This window comes from Alosa alosa, chromosome 22 (genome assembly GCF_017589495.1).
Source record: "Alosa alosa isolate M-15738 ecotype Scorff River chromosome 22, AALO_Geno_1.1, whole genome shotgun sequence".
In the NCBI taxonomy this organism is placed as follows: Eukaryota; Metazoa; Chordata; class Actinopteri; order Clupeiformes; family Clupeidae; genus Alosa; species Alosa alosa.
The window spans coordinates 24,615,553-24,635,552 of NC_063210.1; the positions used below are offsets into that span (position 1 = coordinate 24,615,553).

The 20,000-nt window shown below is 41.8% G+C and overlaps 3 protein-coding genes across 5 annotated transcripts in view; 1 reads left to right on the top strand and 2 right to left on the bottom strand.

The window, feature by feature from the left end:
* LOC125287402 (sterile alpha motif domain-containing protein 14-like) overlaps positions 1–7,970 on the top strand; it is a 42,505-nt gene extending 34,535 nt beyond the window's left edge. The window contains exons 9-11 of one of the 3 annotated variants that reach the window (XR_007192356.1): positions 680–835; positions 5,226–7,299; positions 7,338–7,970. Coding sequence is in view for 2 of the 3 variants with exons in the window: in XM_048233233.1 (XP_048089190.1) it covers positions 680–835; positions 5,226–5,381 (312 nt within the window). In the remaining variant the exon portion in view is untranslated. Of the gene's footprint in view, positions 1–679; positions 836–5,225 lie in introns of all 3 variants that reach the window. The other 2 variants (XM_048233233.1, XM_048233232.1) reach the window with 2 other exon arrangements.
* A 5,117-nt stretch (positions 7,971–13,087) lies between these two features.
* On the bottom strand, positions 13,088–16,026 carry csf3b (colony stimulating factor 3 (granulocyte) b). Its single transcript, XM_048233255.1, has 4 exons — positions 15,778–16,026; positions 14,996–15,106; positions 14,437–14,577; positions 13,088–14,026 (listed from the first exon to the last, which is right to left on the bottom strand). Exons 1-4 carry the CDS (start codon positions 15,880–15,882, stop codon positions 13,847–13,849), a joined length of 537 nt encoding a protein of 178 aa, XP_048089212.1. The 5' UTR covers positions 15,883–16,026; the 3' UTR covers positions 13,088–13,846.
* Positions 16,027–19,745: 3,719 nt separating this feature from the next.
* The window catches only part of psmd3 (proteasome 26S subunit, non-ATPase 3), a 14,275-nt gene continuing 14,020 nt past the window's right edge, over positions 19,746–20,000 (bottom strand). Inside the window, exon 12 of the mRNA XM_048233228.1 lies at positions 19,746–20,000. This exon is cut by the window's right edge and continues 599 nt beyond it. The gene's annotated coding sequence lies outside the window, so the exon portion shown is untranslated.

A 20,000-nucleotide genomic window follows, 5' to 3' on the forward strand; every position in this document is an offset into this window, starting at 1 on the left:
CATCTAAGAGACTGTTCATCAGCTGTTCATCTGAGTTTCTCTTCAACAGCCCTGACTAAATGGACTCCCCAAATCCACTCTGTCTTTAGAAATGTGTCCTACCACCAGTGTGTGGCGCTGTTTCTCATTTCAGTGGTCTCATCTGGCTGTGCTTGCATGATCTGAGACACTGTTGCCCCCTGCTGGGCATCCATCCTTACAACATGGAAACCAGAGTCAGTTCATGTAGAGAATAGTTCATGATGGACACACTGATGAGGGAATTCAGTGTATAAGTAGTGCAAGGAAATTGAATAGTTTTTCATTGAAAGCAAACTTCTATCTGTATATGTGTACTATAGCCACTGTGTGTATACCGTAGTACTGTCTTTCAAGAACTTAACTGTACTATGGTTATCTCCCTTTCTCTCTCACTCTCTCTATCGATCTTGCACTTCTCTCTATATATATATTTTCTCTCTCTCTCTCTCTCTCTATGTCTTTCTCTCTCTTTATCTATCATCCACTCCACCCTCATCTCTCCCCCCCTCCCTCTCTCTCTCTCCCACTCGCTCTCCCCCTCTCCATCTCTCTCTCCCCCTCTCCATCTCTCTCTCCCCTCTCCATCTCTCCCTCCCACTCGCTCTCCCTCTCTCCATCTCTCTCTCCCCCTCTCCATCTCTCCCTCCCTCTCTGACAGCATGGGGACGAGCCCCTGTGCCTGGTGTCGTCGTGGAGCACGCAGCAGGTGTGCCAGTGGCTGCGTGGGCTCAACATGGAGCAGTACGTCCCGGAGTTCACCGACCAGGACATCGACGGCGAGCAGCTGCTTCAGATGGACAGCACCAAGCTCAAGGTGAGCCCCGGGAGGCCAGGGAGGGACGTCTCTCCTGGACCTGGCCCCGGTCCGGCCCTGATTCAGCCCCGATCAGGGCCAGTTAGTGTCTGGCTCTGCCAACAAACACGTGTAGCGCACAGGGAGCTAGGTTAGCTTGGATCCTGGGTTTTTGGTGATTTGGAACCATGATTTGGAGCGTCAATGGGCTGTTTCCAGACGGACCTGCAGAGCAAATTCAAATTTGTTAGAAGGTTCGTCTGAGTTCACAGGTTTTTTAGACCACCCTCCTCCTCCTTTTTGTCTTCTTAATCTGCAGTTTCTCCTCTCCTCTTTTCAGTTAATTTCTCTCTCTTCTCATCTCCTCTCCTCCTCTCTCTTCTCATCTCCTCTCCTCCTCTCTCTTCTCCTCTCCTACTCTCTTCTCCTCCTCTCCTCTCTCTTCTCATCTCCTCCTCTCTCTTCTCTCTCTTCTCCTCTCTCCTCCCCTCCTCTCTCTTTTCCTCTCCTCCTCTCTCTTCTCATATCCTCTCCTCCTCTCTCTTCTCTCTCTTCTCCTCTCTCCTCCCCTTCTCTCTCTTTTCCTCTCCTCCTCTCTCTTCTCATATCCTCTCCTCCTTTCTCTTTTCCTCTTCTCTCCTCTTTCATCTTGTCTTCTCTCTCCTCTTCTCTCTCCTCTTCTCTCTCTCCTCTGCTCTCACCAGAGGCGTCGTCAGACAATTTTGCTGGGGATTCAGACCAAATGTTTAGTCCAGCAGCCAAATACCATAATTTAGGTGAAGTTTTTTTTTCTTTTTCTTTTTTTGCTATTTCTTGTAGCCAAGGGGTAACTCAATAAGATGAGAGAGGGTACCTGGTGATATCCCTTGAGCAATTAAGCCTTCAATCGATATTGAGCCTTTCTTGTTCAATGTGTTGCATATAAGGCGAGGCACCACAGGTGAATAGGGTAAAACAAATCAACTAGTAGATATCACTATGAAACTTCCCCAGTTGATTACTTACATTAATATGAAAACATGTATTACAAGTTTTCTGTAATGTTTATATATGCAAATTAGGCATGATGTAATTAAAGATGTGCTGATTTGCATATACTTTAAAAAAAAAAAAAACTAAATCTGAACATTGGATAAAGCCAGGTTCAAAATGACTTTTTCATTGTGCTGACATGTATTACATTACCTTATTATACGGCTCTTCATTGTGTTGACAAGCGTTGCCTTACCGTATTGTACGGCACTTCACAATGCTAGTAAAACACACCATTGACTTGAATCGGATTTCCCAAAACATAATTTGGAACAGCTACTTAGAGCGCACATGGGGAGGGGGGGGGGGCATATCATTGTTTGCATTTCCTATTTGGTATGAGACAGTTACAAGGAAATCATAAAGGGGGTGGAGTTATGCTGTTCTCGTCATTTAGGCCTACAAGTTCAGGTTGGTTATCAGCCCGTCCTGCACTCACTAGCCTACAGTTTGGAGCTGGCCAAACAGTTCTGGCTTATACTTATTTTGCCATTGTAGGGATCAAATTAGTGAGTCGTCAAATCAAGTCAAGTTTATTTATATAGCGCACTTCATACACAGAGGTCATTCAATGTGCTTTACATAAACAAAAGCAAACAGTAATAGCAAACAAAAGCATAGAAGGGCAATAGTCAAAGAATAGTTTACAAAGTACAGATCACAAAAAAAAGAACACATAAAACACACAAGGAAAAATCATTTTAAAATAAAGAATAATTAAAAAGACAACATACAAGACACAAGGTAGAATAATTAAGACAGATTCAGAATTTGTAACAGTTAGCAGAATTTGTGCAGTTAGCAGAAGGCATCTGAGAACAGTTTGGTCTTAAGTCTAGATTTAAAACTGGTTACAGATGGGCCTTTTTGATAGGTGCTTCACCATGTTTAGTTCTAACAGCAGGTTTTACTAACAGGTTTTGTCGTGGCAGATATTCAGACTCGGGCCAGAAATTAAGTCCAAACATCTTGCCTACAACGTAACAAAAATACACCATTATAAGTGCTGAAGTCAAAAACGTATCCCAAAAAGAAGGCGCAAAAGTCCGGCAGAGTTCTGTGCAAAATTCCTTTAATGAATACAGTGGCGATTCTAGACATTTTTAACAAGGGTGGCACTAGTGAGGCACTGATTAATTCAAGGGTGGCATGAGGCAAAACATCCAGATAAACAGAAACAGGCTCAAGATGTGAAATTAGCACAAATACATTAGGGAAACCAGACGCAAACACCATACTCATAAATTGAAGGATAAAAAAACACAAATACCTTAGTATCACATAAAATTTCTTTGTATTTGAATAAAATGTAATACAAACATATTAAAGTTAATTATCTAAGTTGTCTGTCACTGGGCTATGCTGTTCTAAAACAAATTTCACCATGGGATATTATCATAAAATATAATCAATTTTATTATATTCTATTAATGTAAATGAAGATATACAAATATACTCATCCAAGAGATTTCCCCCACAATAACTTATATCTATGGCCATCTATTTTTGTAGCTGTTAAAATAATTTGACCTGTTTTTTGTCTATTTGTTTATTTTCTCAAGAAACTTGAGGTTGGTATGAAGGAGTGTATTGTGTATGTGAGCAATTTCATCTGCCTGAATCTCAATATTATGATCACAACAAGTCTGGGCAAATTATTAATAACATTTTCACGTGGGGTAACTAGCCTAGGTTAGAACCAGCCCTGCCCTGCATGGAGACATATTTTACGATAATAATGGAGAAAATGTTAGCAAAACTTTAGGTTTTTGTTAACGGAATCTCCCGACCCTCATTCATCTATTTGTGCAACAGCCCACATTCTGCCTTCAGTCCAGCGAGACAAGTGAAATAAATGTTTTTTTTTTTTTTAAAGCTGCCATCGCCATAGGCACTATATTTAGGCTACCTCTGTTAAGCCTACACAAAGTTGCGAATTAAGGAGTATTTCCTGATCGGGGAAACCTTTCGGTCTGCAGTTCAATTGTGCCGCAGGCCAATAAAGGCAAGCGTGTTTGCCACTTACATTTCTGATGTCTGACACTTCAAATTGCTGCAAGTGCATCAAGAAAGGTCCCGCCTTAGACCATGTTAATGACCAATCGTAGACTAAGATTTGGGGGTGACACCTGGGGTGGCCAATCGAATCTCAAGGGTGGCCTGTGCCACCCGGAGCCACCCCTCTGGCTCCGCCCCTGAATGAATACATAGCGCAAAGCCTGAGTGGATCGCACGATCACACTCCCGAACAATTGTTGAACACCAACATTTATACCCCTCCTAAGATGCTGACACAACATTTGGCAACTTCGAACCCACAGGTGGCGTTATGAAAAGATCGTTGTTCAGTCTTATCTTCGCAAGTCAGCACTATTGCTGCCAAGGGTGCGAACTTTTCACCGTATAGCACAAGTTCAGAGGTTTACACAAAGTTCAGGGGTTTATACAGTGATCACAGGTCACACATTGTTCATGGGTTACATATCGTGCACTCGTTTTCTCTCATACTAGCTGTTTTTGAGTAGAGCCTCCGATGACGTCTTTATCAAACCATAGTGATAATTTTATACAACAGTTTTTCTCCTGAAACCTAAGAGGTCGAGCAGGTGTGTACTGCTGAAGCAAGACTGATAGGTATTTAGGTCCTGCTCCATTTACTGATTTATAGAAAAGCAGTACATTCTGTGACTTACTGGAAGTCAGTGCAGAGACTTAAGAATTGGAGTAATGTGGTCAGTTCTTTTAGTTTTCGTGATAATCCTAGCTGCTGCATTTTGTATCATCTGAAGCTGTTTTTACAAAGGTCTGTGAAAATTGCAGTAATCAACCCTGCTGGAGATAAATGCATGAATGAGTTTTCCTAAATCATATTTTGACATTGGCCAAGTTAGTATAAATACTCTTTTGATCCCGTGAGGGAAATTTGGTCTCTGCATTTATCCCAATCCGTGAATTAGTGAAACACACTGCACACAGTGAGGTGAAGCACACACTAATCCCGGTGCAGTGAGCTGCCTGCAACAACAGCGGCGCCCGGGGAGCAGTGAGGGGTTCGGTGCCTTGCTCAAGGGCACTTCAGCTGTGCTTACTGGTCGGGGTTCGAACCGGCAACCCTCCGGTTACAAGTCCGAAGCGCTAACCAGTAGGCCATGGCTGCCCACTAGTTAAGCACTGTTTTTGAGGTGGTAAAAAGCTGATTTAGTAATACAGTACACAGATACAGTACAAAGAAGCTCCTTTCTTGTAGATATGATCTGAGCCAGTTGATAACTATACCTGTGTAAATCCAACCCAGTGGTCTAATCTTTTTTATTTGGTTTGGGTTTTTGAGTTTGTTTTTTTAATTTCTCTCTCTCTCTCTCTCGCTCTCTCGTCGTAGGGTCTGGGTGTGGTGAATTCATCAGACCGCAACACTCTGAAGCGGCGAATCAAAGACATCCATGCAGCGGCCGAGAAAGAGCGCAAGGCCCTGGGCAAACTGGAGCGGCAGAGGGAGAAACAGCGCAAGAAGGACCAGGAGCAGCGCAAGAGCTAGACTCCACAGCCTTCACCTTTCCTCAGATTCATCCTGTCATCACCGCCCCAGGAGCAGCGCAAGAGCTAGACTCCACAGCCTTCACCTTTCCTCAGATTCATCCTGTCATCACCGCCCCAGGAGCAGCGCAAGAGCTAGACTCCACAGCCTTCACCTTTCCTCAGATTCATCCTGTCATCACCGCCCCAGGAGCAGCGCAAGAGCTAAACTCCACACCCCACTCTCCTCGCCTCACCACTATCCTCGCCGGCCCAGGAGCAGCGCAAGAGCTAGACTTTATAACTTCATTACTCACCCAGGAACAGCTCAAGAAAGACCAGGAGCAGTGAGCACCTTCCTGTCACCACCGCACCAGGAGGTAGCGCAAGATCTAGACACCACACCCCTCACTTTCCTGTCACCACCGTACCAGGAGGTAGTGCAAGATCTAGACACCACACCCCTCACTTTCCTGTCACCACTGTCCCAGGAGGTAGCGCAAGAGCTCAACTTCCCCCGTCCCAGCTCAGATTTATCCCGTCATTACCGACACCCCTCTCTCCACCAGCTCACTGAGAGTCTACAAGTACGGATCCCCATAAGGGTCATTGGTGGCGATTTTTTTTTTTTCTGGGCTCCTTTTGAGCTTATTTTGTATCCTTCTGTTCCTTCTCGATACTTTTGCATTCCGCCTTAATAGTTTGGCACAATGCTTTTGACTTTGCGAGGCAATGCAAAAATAATGACAAGGGAAACGCAAAAGTACTCTCGGGGAATGCAAAACTTATTGCGAGGGAATTGGAAAAGTATTGTAAGGAAATGCAAAAGTAGCTAAAACAATGTCATTTTCACATAAAAAAAATCCTGTCTTGACCCTTAGAAGGCTCTGTATACAAGAGAGAAACAGCTGAAGAAAGATCAGCACTACCAAGAACAAGATGGCTCCCATGACCTGTCCACAATTATAGATATTAGAAAGCTATCTATGTCCACACCTGCCCCATTGACCTTTGACCTTTGACTGCTTTACCAGCCATGTTTCCTTCAGTTCATCCAGAGCAGGGAAGAGAGAAAGGTGGCAGTAGTCTAGTGGTCTAGTGGTGAGGAAGTCTGTCCCTGTAGTTAGTTCACTGTAGGTCACTCTGGAGAAGCCAGTTTGGCTGAATGATGGACAATAATGTAACATAAAAGAAAACAGTGGAGGGAAGAGCAGGAGCCATGCTGCAGGAACCAGATGCCTCCAGATGGCTGGTCCTTTCCTTTTCCCACCCACCCAGGCTGGGGAGTTAAAGGAGCACTATGGAGGAAGTCCCTTTTTCCTAAATGGTCATGTACTGGGACCATTTAACGCTAAGGGGGTGCGTCGGCAATAAGGGCCATGCTCCGACCCGCGACGGCAACGGTACATAGTGAAATACCACGTGTTCCAGGTCCAGCAATGCCAGAGACCCCATTCTCCTTAGTGTAAGTCAGTGGGGCATCAGCATGGCATTAGATTGGCATGAGAATGGCGCCACCTTTTGGAGCGGCGCAGGAAGCTGCTGGGCTAGACTGTGGTATTTGGGACACGTTGCACGTCATGTCGCATGTCAGTGTGATGAAGTTGAAGACAAAGCAGCAAAGAGGAAGATCCCTGCCAAATCTGAAGCTCCAATCATGTCAAAGAAAAGAAGAGTGACTGACTTTTTTCATTATAACTGAATTGCTTAATGTGCTTGATTTGGCAAATTCCCCATCTTTGATTCTCTGTGGGTCTCTGTGTTGTTTGGTGGATGAGATTTTGTTTATTTGTGAGACTATGTGTTGTTGTTTCAAACAAGCTAAAGAGGTGAAGATGGTTGGAAGGTGTTGTGATTCTTCTGTTTCTGATTCTTCCATGTTATGTAGAAGGACAAGTAAAGGTCATTAGGTGAATTATGTTTATGAAGGACAAGTAAAGGTCATTAGGTGAATTATGTCTATGAAGGACAAGTAAAGGTCATTAGGTGGCTTATGTTTATGAAGTTAGGTGACTTATGTTTGTGAAGGGCAAGTAAAGGTCATTAGGTGACTTATGTTTATGAAGGACAAGTAAAGGTCATTAGGTGGCTTATGTTTTTGAAGTTAGGTGGCTTATGTTTATGAAGGACAAGTAAAGGTTATTAGGTGAATTATGTTTATGACATGAGAAGTGCCATGTTCGGTTGATTTTAATTTAATGTTCGGTGTGGTCATATTGGTCATATCTTTTACCAGGACATGAACTGTTAAGTCTTAAGAGAAACACCTTTAAAAAATGTGTTCTAGTAAAGGCCGACACAAACACACACATAAAGACATTTAAATTTTACAAAATGTTCTTTTTTTTTATAGTAACCAATATGCCCACACATGACCCATTTTGGCTAATCTGCTTTACTTTGTACACAGTCACATAAGCACAACACAGTTATACTTGATAACACACTTAATCCGTTTTGCCAGCGCGTCTTGTTGCCGTTGAAAGGTGTCTAATATCTAATAATATCTTTCATTCAAAGCCATGATGTACATACAGAGGAAAAGATGAGTCAAAGTGCACATGTATGGGCCTAGAATTATTAATGTATGATGCTGCTGTGTGTGTGTGTGTGGGGGTATATGTGTGAGTAGGCATGCATGAGTGAGTGTTTAAGAGAAAGACAGAGCGTGTGTGTGTGTGGGTGTATATGTGTGAGTAAGTGAGTGTTTAAGAGAAAGACAGAGTGTGTGTGTGTGTGTGAGTGTGAGTGTGGGTGTGTGAGCATGTTGGCGTATATAAAAGCTCTGTTCGCTGCCAAGGACGTGTACATGATATTTATTGGTGTGCTTGTTGTCTGGGCTCAATGAAAATAAACTCCACTCCGGAAATGAGGCCTGAGGACACCATTGAAGGAGAGTTCCAGTTCTCACATCATTTCCTGTACCCACAATGCCCTGCTCTTTCACGCTCCCCCTCTCTCTTGTCACACACGGGCTGCCTCCGGACCCCTCGCCTCAAATGAGCGGAGCCTCGACAAACCTCGCCGTTATCCCCTCCTCCTTTCTGACAATCAGAAGGATTTGGACGACTGTTTCACTTCCCTCCACTCAGATGAGAAAGACATGGCTGCCGCCGTCGGGACCGCATCTGCTTCCTGGTTCTGCACCGTTGCTAGGGTTTCTGTTTTTCACGGCTGTGTTGGGTTAACGAATAAAGGATGCATTTACGTGCGGTTGATATGCTGCATGCATGTCAACAGTCTGATTAGATGACTCTTGTTGTCTTTTGCTTCCTGAAAGAGTCAGTTCAACATTGAATCAAGATTTAGCATTAGTTATGCATTGAAGAAACATTTATCAGACACTAACTTTTATCGGACATATACATTTATCGGACATCTAAAGCAACTCAAATTGGGCCTAAAAGTAAAGTGAATCGCAGAGTTGCAATGGCTGGTTCAGGACTTGAACCTGTACCCATTGTTAAGCACTCAATTAAGTATAATGAAATACTCACGTCTAGGGGTTGTGGTTATAGACTATAACAGACATTAGAAACATTACCAGTAAAAATGGTCTCTTGCATGAACCTGTTTTTTTTTCTCTGATCTAAATGACAAATCAAGAAATGTTGACTAATCACTTGTAGACCTTATACACAGTGTAGCGTTCTGCAGATTGGCTTTCACCAAAAATGTTTATTTCGTCTCAATGCCGTAAACATTATATACTTAAGGGGGAATATTATGTTGTGCTCTTACCAGCATTACACAATATGTTTTCTACATCTCTGAGACCAGTTGGAGCAGTTTTATGTCTCTGTGGCTAATATAGTGTCGGGGGTCAGGCAAGATTGCCTGAAGCTATTTGAACAGGATGCCTCCCTGTTTTACAGCGCAAGGAAATAAATATGATCCTTATGGAACATGACCTTCCACTTCCTCTATATCATGAACTCTACTCTCATGTTCTCTATTCTCATCTCATCTCACAACTACACTCTCTCTGCTCTCCTCTCATGTTCTCCATCTCATCTCATCTCACAACTGCACCCTCTCATCTCACAACTGCACCCTCTCTTCTCTCCTCTCATGTTCTCTATTATCACCTCATCTCACAACTGCACCCTCTCTGCTTGTCTCTCCTCTCTATAGTAAATGGATATTATGGTCAATCAGTCTACAGTTGTGAAAATGGCACTACGGCGTGTCATGAGGAAAAGCTTTCCATAAATCACAAACCATCATATCGTTTTATATGTTTCACATGCCTACTTGTTTTGCAGGTACAAGAAAATAAATATGATCCTTATGGAACATGATCTCCATCTTCCTCAACTCATCTCATGACCTCTCCTCTAGCTCATGTTCTCTGCTCTCACCTCACAACTGCACTCCCACGTCTCAAGGACATGCATGGCATGAGGTTTGGGGCCTCATTTGTAAGCATTTTGCGTAGAAACCATCCTTCATTTGATCTAAGATGATTTGTGAAATGAACGCAAGTGTGGTTCAGAGAAAACGAGTGTGCGTATGCTAATGATATTGATGAGGGGGTGCTTACAAGGCGGAGACCCAAAACCATCCGGCTGCGCACAAGTTGACATTCATTTGTGATTTATAATGGGCACATCTGGAAGAGTGGCGGACGCACGTTTTTGTATGTACATTCATTTACTCTGAATCACACATACGATCATTTCAGAAATGACCTAAGATCAAATGAAGGATGGTTCTATGCAACACTTTTCTAAATGAGTTCTGGTGAGCAGGCACATGCACACAGAGGCATGTTAGCTCACTCCTTCAGTCCTATTATGGAAATTAAAGTTCTCAAACATCATTTATTATTTATTATAATATTATTTATTTATTATTTAATAAATATATTTATTTATTATAATATTATTTATTATTTACCGTGGTAGATAAAGAGGTTCATTTACAGCACTTAAAGGGAAATACAACAGGTGAATACTGTCACATTTGTATCTACTTTGCACACATTTCTTCCACAGCAGGTGAAAAAAAAACTTTAAAATATCACCACAGGACTTACCTACTTACATACAGACAGTATTTCCCCCTAAAATCTTAAGCTTAAGATTAGCTTGTTTTGTGAATTTAGGATACATTTACCGATGCAGATGGTATAAGTATAAGTATATATACTTTTTAGATCCCGTGAGGGAAATTTGGTCTCTGCATTTATCCCAATCTGTGCATTAGTGAAACACACACAGCACACAGTGAGGTGAAGCACACATTAATCCCGGCACAGTGAAGTGCCTGCATCAACAGCGGCGCTCGAGCAGTGAGGGGTTAGGTGCCTTGCTCAAGGGCACTTCAGCCGTGCCTACTGGTCAGGGTTCGAACCGGCAACCCTCCGGTTACAGGTCCAAAGTGCTAACCAGTAGGCCACGGCTGCCCACAGGTTGCCTAAAACAGAATAAATAAATAAAACATCTTTCCATTACAGTAAAAAAAGGCATACAGAAGGCTAGTGTACAAAAATCTTAAAAGGGACCAATAGCCTACATGGGGAAACATTTGCTATCTGTAGTGCCCTGCCTTAAAGAGTACAAGTGGATCATTTTGATTGTAGGCTCCTTATTTATTTATATATTTGTATTTTATTTTATTGGTTTATTTGATAGGGACCATGCATATGAATGAACATTGTGTAAAAAACACCATGTAAATATGCCAGAGTTAGTAAAAGTAACTACTTTTCATCTGCAGTCCCTCGGCAGGTGACATATAGGACAAAACATATAAATAGCCAGCAGTCATACAGCACTCACACACTGTAGAATTAAACACATAATGGTAACTAATAACTAGCCCTATTTGTTCTACGTAGTTTGTTCTTTGCCAATAGATCTTCATCAGTACAGATGATACAGACAGCCTTCCCTTTTATGTGAACGGGGGGATGTTTACATGTAATAGCCTACTACTACTAAAGAAGACCTTAGTGTCTTTTGAGAATTAAACATTTGCATGAGTGTGAGGGTATTTTGATAAATCAGTAAGTCAGAGATTATGTACGTCTATGTTTCTTAGCAGATGCTTTTGTCCAAAGCAACTTATATTATAGTTGAACCAAAGACCAAACTAAACCACCATGGGTGAGAGGAGTCATCACACACCCCTGGAGTGCTCCTGGAGAAACTCCAGTGTGTTGTTGTTGTTAGAGAGCCAGGCTGCTCCCACTTTCTCTTAGTTCCTGTTCACAGAGCCAGGGCCGTGTAAGAAGACTGGGTTTCTTACAGTGTGGGCTACTCAGACAATGAAATACTAGCGAGAGCACATAATTGCTAAATGCTACATATTGTTAGAATATGTTAGAAATCGCTTACCCTACCATGAATGTTTCATGATGGATTGTAAATGGTGGCTGTCTTGGGCATATACATGGATATCGAAATGCGATTGACGTAGTTGTAATGTAGTTGATTAACAATGTTAGTAACATTGTTGAAGTAAAAAAAAAGTCAAGTTTCAAGTATTTGTCACATTTATTTCCGAAAATATTGAGCACACAAATAGGTCCATAACAAATACTGTCTTCATCACCCCAAATCACACATACAAAATCAGTTTAGTATAGGCCAAATCAATTATATCTGAACATAACAGTAAACATTGCTTGTCAAAAATCCATATAGTATTCACCTACAGTATTCAAAATACATGATGTTACAAAATGAAGATGAATGAATGAATTATTGGCTGAATACAAATCTGCATTCCACTGTAGTAAACAGACATGTGTAGGCTACCTACAACTGCACATAGGCTCTGTAAATGCCTGCTCCTCTCCTCAAACGTTACTAGCCCATAGGGCACAACAGGTTACTCCTCTTATAAAGAAGAGGCTTTCCACACTACTGGATTACTAAGCTCCCTACTCATCCCTCCGTCCTTAAGTCTTGTGCGTGTGTGTGAGTGTGTGAGAGAGAGAGAGAAAGAGAGAGAGACAGAGAAAAAGAGACAGTGTGTGTGTGTGTGAGTGAGAGAGACAGAGAGAAAGAGACAATGTGTGTGTGGGTGTGTGTGTGTGTGTGTGTGTGTGTGTGTGCGTGTGTGGGTGTGTGTGTGTGTGTGTGTGTGTGTGTGTGTGCGTGCGTGCGTGTGGCTAGTGTGCGATTACGACTGAAACTGCTGTTAACAAAGATGGCTAGATGATGACAAAGAGCATACTACTTTCATAAACATGAGACATAGTCCCTTACAAAGACAGTGTTTCAGGACATCACGTTTGGGTATCACGTATACTACCCAAGGGATATTCCAGACATTATCAAAGCATAAAAACACAACTGTGTTTTCTTTCATATGGCATTACTCACCAAATCAAACGGTCTCAGGAAGTGGAGAGGGCAGATCTGACACGGCTTTGAGTCAGCAGCTTCCACACTACCACATTGCTCAATAGGAGAATGTTCTCGTGGCGTGACGAGGCTAATGACATCAACAGTCTTGGCGCCGTGCCTTGTTGACTCTGCGTGAGCATGTTGCTCAATCGCAGCAAGCGAGTTGCACCAGAGACTTGGTGAGTGAGCGAGATTGTATGACTCTCACAAGGACTTTTACTTCAGTAAGCAATAAATAAAAATGTTAATAATAAATAAATAAAATATTATAATAAAATATCAGAAATAGTATAAATATTCTAAAATATTAGAATGCATTAAATAGTGTATAAATAAACATGTAAATAAATTAAGCACATTTTAAAAATTCTCTTGGTAGGGCTGAGGAATACTGGGGCAGGAAGAAGGGGCTGGCGGAGAGTGAAAAAGGTGCTGTTTGAGCTGAAGAGGGGCAAAAGGGGCAATTCTTCATGAGAGACTCCTCTTGCCCTAGACCTTGACGGGGGCGTTTGATCAACAGACAAGCCCCCAGCAAGAGCCGCCCTCTCGGGCTAGTGTCAAATTCTTCTGTTAAGCCCCATTCAGACCGCATCAGAAGCGATAAAGTTCAAATAATTTCAACTTTTGAGACGACAAGCGACGAGTGAATTGTGGCATGTGTGAATGGGGCTTTAGGGCATGATCTTCTCCTCCAGGTCAAGGGGCGACTCTCATGAGCCAGCTGGGATTGCATATCTTCCTTCTTCTCTGAAACTGACATGCACTTCAAAAATAGCAGCCTGCAGTATTCTGTTAAATGTTATTCTGGGAGGGCACCAATTGGGAAAAACAAAAATGAAATCTCCAAAATATTGATATTCTTCTTTCCAAAACGTTTTGCTTCTGGAACACCATTCCTCTGCGTAAACAGTATAAAAAATAAAATGGAGGTCTAAGTGTTAATCGAGTCCTCAAATGACCATTCTCCACTGCAGCAGCAGCAATTTTAATTTCGCTGGTTACTTTGTGACTATGTGACAATAAAGGCCTACTACTACTACTACTACAACAGCAACATCAGTTTAGAGCCTGAGTCTTAACTCCAGCTGTGTTGCAGCAGTGGTGAGATTGCACCCCGGGGGGGGCGACTTCAGCTACTGGTGTGTGCGATGTTGCGGAGGCTGCGGAATGCGTCCTGGGAGAAGCTGCGCAGGTGGGCCAGGATGACGTGGGTGGCCACCTGCACCTCGTAGTCACTGGTCAGCCGAGAAGACAGGCCAGAGACGTCGGTCTGGGCTTCCACGGACGAGACGTGGGACAGCACCTGAATCTACATCAAACACACACAAAAACACAAAAAATAAATATAACATTACATACTGTACTGCATATATACTGGTCATACATACATACATACATACATACATAACATAACATAACATTACATACTGTACTGCATATATACTGGTCATACATACATACATACATATATTACATGCATATATATACATACATGCACATAAATACATACATACATGCATACAGACATACAAGTTTGGGACTACGGGAATATGTTATCTATATAGTAAACTTATGCAATATACAGTATGTATCAGCCAATTCAGACAAATGCGTTGGCCAAATACCTTTACTAATACTGTACACATTTCTACAGCTACATATTTACATAGAGCTAAGAGCTCTAGATGCCATCTTTGTAGGAGCGGACACGACTCTCACCTTCTGCACCTGAGCCTGCAGGTCATTGATGTCGGCCCGGAGGTCAGCGACGGTCTGCGAGGAGGCCACACGCCCCAACACCACCTGCAGCAGCCCACTGTACATGCGCAGGCCCTCCGCCATGTGGTTCAGGCTCATCTCCTGCAGGGGGCAGCAAAGAGAAGAACACATCAGCCAGGGTCTAGAAGTCACTGATATACTAGTAGCAGGGTTGTGCACAATTCCAGAATTGAATTGAAACTGGCTCTTAAATTCCAATTCAATTCTTGAATTTCACTTGCATTTCGATTAAGGTAGCAAACAGGAAGGGGAATTGCTATTTAAATTTTGCACAACCCTGACTAGTAGGGCTACTCACTATTATGTACTGTACTATACCATACTATACTATAATAATTATTAATTACGTAAAAAAGAAAGATACTAAAATAGAAATGTGAAAAAGAAAGAAAAAAAGAAAGACCAGAAACACAAAGGAACACATTTCTGTCTTCAATGGAGTCTACATGTACCTAATTAAGCGGAATTGCAAACACAGTGGTTCACACATATGACCTACCAAAGTGAAGTCTGCAGCAAGGGCCTTGAGTTTGGGTGCAGAGGGGATCTCCAGTAGGTTGACCATATACTCCAGATTCATGGAATCTCCAGAGGGATCAAGGGTCAAGCCCTGTAAAGGGTGGGGACAAAAGCATTGCCATGATTACAGAGTCAAGCGGGAAAAAACGTACAATGCTAGTATATTCCAAAGGACTCACATAATTCATATGGAGTCATGGAATTCCTCTTTTGATTATCTAAAGGTTATCTTTCTTCATAATTTGGTCACAGTACACACACACCTCTCTGGATCAGATAAGGCCTGGAGTAAATCATGGGCCCGCCACTGGCCTCACTAAACCAAATCTGGAAAGCCTTTAATGAGTTCTGCTCTAGGAAAGGCTCTGGCTATGCCCCCTTGCAACCCCAAATCATTATGGGCCTCGTTTTAGTGCTTTAAGGAAAAGACACACATTCCTGCGTTTGCAAGCGTGTCGAGGCCTGCCTTGCGCATAAACAAAAACAGGAGTTGTTCAAAGGCTCAAAAATCAAGCCAGCGCTTGGGGATGGAAAACAAAATATTAAGTAGGCAAACTGAAAACATTCAGCCTACAAGAAATTAATTGACAAATTATTAGGAGTTTTTTTTTACGCATTTACGCTTTTTTTCGGAGTGATCAGAGTTTTAGAAAAGTGTTGCATTAGAAATGCAACACTTTTAAAAATGCATTTGATGTAAGATTAGTCAGATCACTTTAATGCAAAGGCCAATGACGTGACTGTGAGAAAGACGCCGCTTACCTGAGTAGAGACGCAAGATTCGTGAACCACTGGAATGTCGCTCAGAACCTTCCGCACCAAACTCTTCGCTCCTTCCATGACGCGTGATAACTCCGAGTCGCTCATCAGACCTTGTCCGACGGGAGCTGCGCGAGTGACGCATACCAAAGCCAACTGCAGAGTGAAAACTGCGGGGAGCACCAGAATGTTAGACAACAGGCTTCCAATGTGCAAACTGAGGCAAACATCCTAGAATTGGCGCGGTCCAGACTAGCAGTCCAGATGAGGATAACAGTGTATTAAGGGTTTCCGTGTCTCCTCCCACAGAAGTTTCTGGAGAACATTCTGCATAGCGGCGCACCACATTCATTACACCGTAACCCAATACGACCGCATATCTGCATTGTTACAACATTGCGCCCATTGCATATAGGCCTACACTCAATTTAGTTAAAAAGCAACATGCATTAATAAATGAGACTGAAAAGACCTATGTACGTATGTACAAATGGCTAAAAGGCTTAGGCTACAGTTTCATAGTCAGAGAGAAACATAAGGCTCCAACTTACAGATAAAGTGTTTCATTATTTCGGTCTTGAAGTTTGGGGTGAATGAATTGTCTTGTCTTTTTCGATTTAAATGACTGAATGACTGATGAGGCAGGTGAACTATCCTTATAGTCTTACGTGGGAAATTCCATTGATTGCATGGGCCTTATCATAATGACTAAGAGTAGGCTACTATTTCCTGGACACACACCCCTCACACACATACACATAGCCTACACACACAACGGCCCACACGTTTTATATCATTATCATTATTGCACACACAATCAATGCAAACCACAAATCTGCACATTGGTCTGTTAAAAACGTCAATCACATAGTGTAAACTTGTCCAATCATAGAGTTTGAAATCTAGGAGCCTACTAGGCTACCTGAAATAAAGTGTGGGAAAAGTGCCAAGACCAATGTGGACTGTGTAGGCTAACTGTGTAGGCTAATGACTAAAGTTTACGTTTTTCTTTGTTTGGATCAACACATGAGATGGTTTGGATATTTGGATTTCAGATGATGAGGGATTTTGCTCTTTAAGAGACAGCTTTCAGCAATTATGTGACATGTTTAGATTTTGCATTTAAGCGATACAAAAACCCTGTAATAACAGATGCAAGGCACATTGAATTAGGCTCTCCCTGTGTGTGAAATGCGCTAAATAAACTTGCCTTGCCTAACCAGACTTTAAAAATTAACCATTTGTCTACAGTAAAAATATGTAGCCTAAATGTGTATGAGGGTATTTCAAAGATTCTATGTAGACTAAAACCGATGGAGTAATTCAGATGTTCCCAGGTTATGACACAGCCAAGGTATAATTGTGAAGAAATGGATTCTTGAAAAGACGCAATCTGTTGCGGTGTTAGGGGAAGTTCTGGGAAGTGCGCTTGCGCCTATGGTTTGCTTGGGTGCAGCCTGGGTTTATCAGCGTGAAGTCTAAATCTATAGAACTCCAGAAGTAGGCTAAATGCGCTATAATCTGTTATCAAAATAGTAAAAACCTCTGAAAAAAATAACCAGGGTTGAAAGACCCGGTAATGATATCAATTTAGCGGTCACCAGTATTTTTTAATCCTATAGCCTATTGTCTTTTCGCCAGCAGCAGAATGCGTCATCGTCCATTGCTGTTGCTTAACACAAGGCTACGCACTCAGTGATTTTTGAGTGACAGACCACAGATCTACTTTTCTGCATCCCATCATGATTCACAAAATAATGGCCTCATTAAAAGAATGCACGAATGCATGAAGTATCTGCCCGCTGTTAGCTAACCCTGGAAACTGGACATGAAATAATTAGGTTTAGACAAAACAATGCAGGTTACACCCGATTCCCGGTAGCGAAAATATGAAAGAAGAAAACAGCTTGGGGATTTTTTTTTAACTTAAGGCGGTCGGGCAGGTATGAAACTATGATGTATACACCTTTATAGGCCTACAAGGGATGGAAATTCAGACGCCAGCCAAATGATGCGAAACTATGAATGTGGCTGCAGTTAACAGACACAAAATACTAAATACGTTCACCATTTTCTTGTCAATGGGTGGTCACATTTTACATTTAAAACGTTTAATTTCACCCCTGCTTGCTAGGTCTACTCAAACTAGCCTCCTTAGCAATACTATTAGCGTACATAAATTAGGTTTCTGGTGAACTGTTGCTTGCGGCAAGGTCATATTTTCACATGCAATTTGCAAATTAGGTTTCTAACAAACAGTTACGGTTAACTTTGTGCAATGTTGCAGCACATTTGCAGCAATATGCACAACGTTTCATTTACAAATTCACATCTACATGTAAAAATCAACATGCAAGTTGCAAATAGGATTTTTTTATTTGTGGATATCAAAACACGCATGCAAATCAAGAAATATTTGTGGATCACCCCTTCTAGGCTACAAGATTGGAAAGTCTGTGTGCAGGGAATTCGGCCTTTCACCAAAGAATGCCTCAAAAATACTTAACTGCGGAAACTGGAAAGCGAGGAATGCGTGTGCTGGTGATCCACAAATGCGGAATCACATTTCATAAAGGCAATTTTCAGTTTTACAAATGCCATATTATTTACAAATACACCTCTATATTTGTAAAAATATATATATATATATTTGTGGATGTCAAAACACGCATTCAAATCATGAAATACTTGTGGATCACCCTCTGCACATTTACAAATATTATTGAGACAAAATGAATTCCAACAAATAAGTTCAAATATTGCCAGAAGAAGTTTGGCAATGTTGGCCAGGCTACAAGCAGGCTGCTAGAGGCAAACTTCCAGCAAAATTCTGGCAACAATGAAGTGCCTACGCCAGTGTTTTGCCACCACACACTTAGCCAATAATTTCAGTGAACTTCTGGTAACAAAAGTTCACTCAAAGTTTTGGCTAATAAGTGTGTGGTGGCATTCCTTCACCCAGGAAGTGGGAGCTGAATATCAGTGCCCTGACCAAAAAGGCACAGCAGAGGATGTGCTTCCTGCGACAGGTGAAGAAATACAACTTGCATGGTTCCATAGCTCTTCCACTTTGATGTAACTTATGGTTGTTGGTCTCGTCCTAACATGTTGTACAGTGCATGCAGAAAGTATTCACAGCACTTCACTTCTTGTTTTAAACGGATTGTTCCATGTTGGTGGAATGAGTTGCCCAGTGTTCTCCATTTCTTTCATAATTTTGGGTCTTTCAAGAGGGATCCAAAGGCATATCTGTTCAACATGCACTCAGTTTATTAAGGGTGTCTTATGCATCATGGTTTATCATAGTATTTTTTTTTTCATTAGGCTATTGATTGAATTGACATTGTTCTCGATCTTTGCTATCCTCATGAATGTCTTACAAGCTTTAATTGTTCACTGTTAAATTTAAAACACTGTTAAAACTATTGTATCGTTGTTATTTGTATGTCGCTTTGGACAAAAGTGTCTGCCAAATCCCATAACCATATTAATGAACCAACTAACATTATGGCAACACCGCTTGGCCACCATGGTTTGGATTGACCACTGTACTGTACAGGTTAAACAGACTATTTAGGAAGTATAGATGCTGTTATCATTTGTGTTGGCCATGAGGCTCTTCAGTCTAAAGTTAAAAAAATATCGATATGCGTTTACATGCACTTCAGAATCCTGGTTATAAGGCATATCCCGGTTATCTTATGTGTTTACAGAGTCAGGGATGAGGTGTACACATGTAATATCCCGGTTTCTTTCAGAGTACTCCAGCTAGCATAATCGGATTTCTCAAAAGCAGAACAAGGACTCATCTGGGGTTTTGAAATCAGGATATGATGCTCACATGCGCAAAACCAGGATACTTCAAAATCCCCAGGACACTGAAGTTGTGAAATAATTGTTTGGCAGTTTTATAAACAAAAAGCAGTCTACTTTTGTCTACACACACACAAAAAAAGACAAGCTACAAAGCATTTTATAGAAAAAAAAAACTGTTTTAATAACACAACTGATAAGCTTCCCCTTGAGAATCCATCACAAACAGTTTACACATTGCCAATATCAACCTGGTGTCCAGACCATCTGTTCTACGGTAAATATGCTCCATAAGGAAGAAACTCCATACGTATAACACTTCTTTATCATTTGATCTTGGCCATCCTGCCTTAAGAACACCGTGGACAATTGTACTAACATGTCTGGAATTCCTTTAGTGTTTCTTAAGCAAT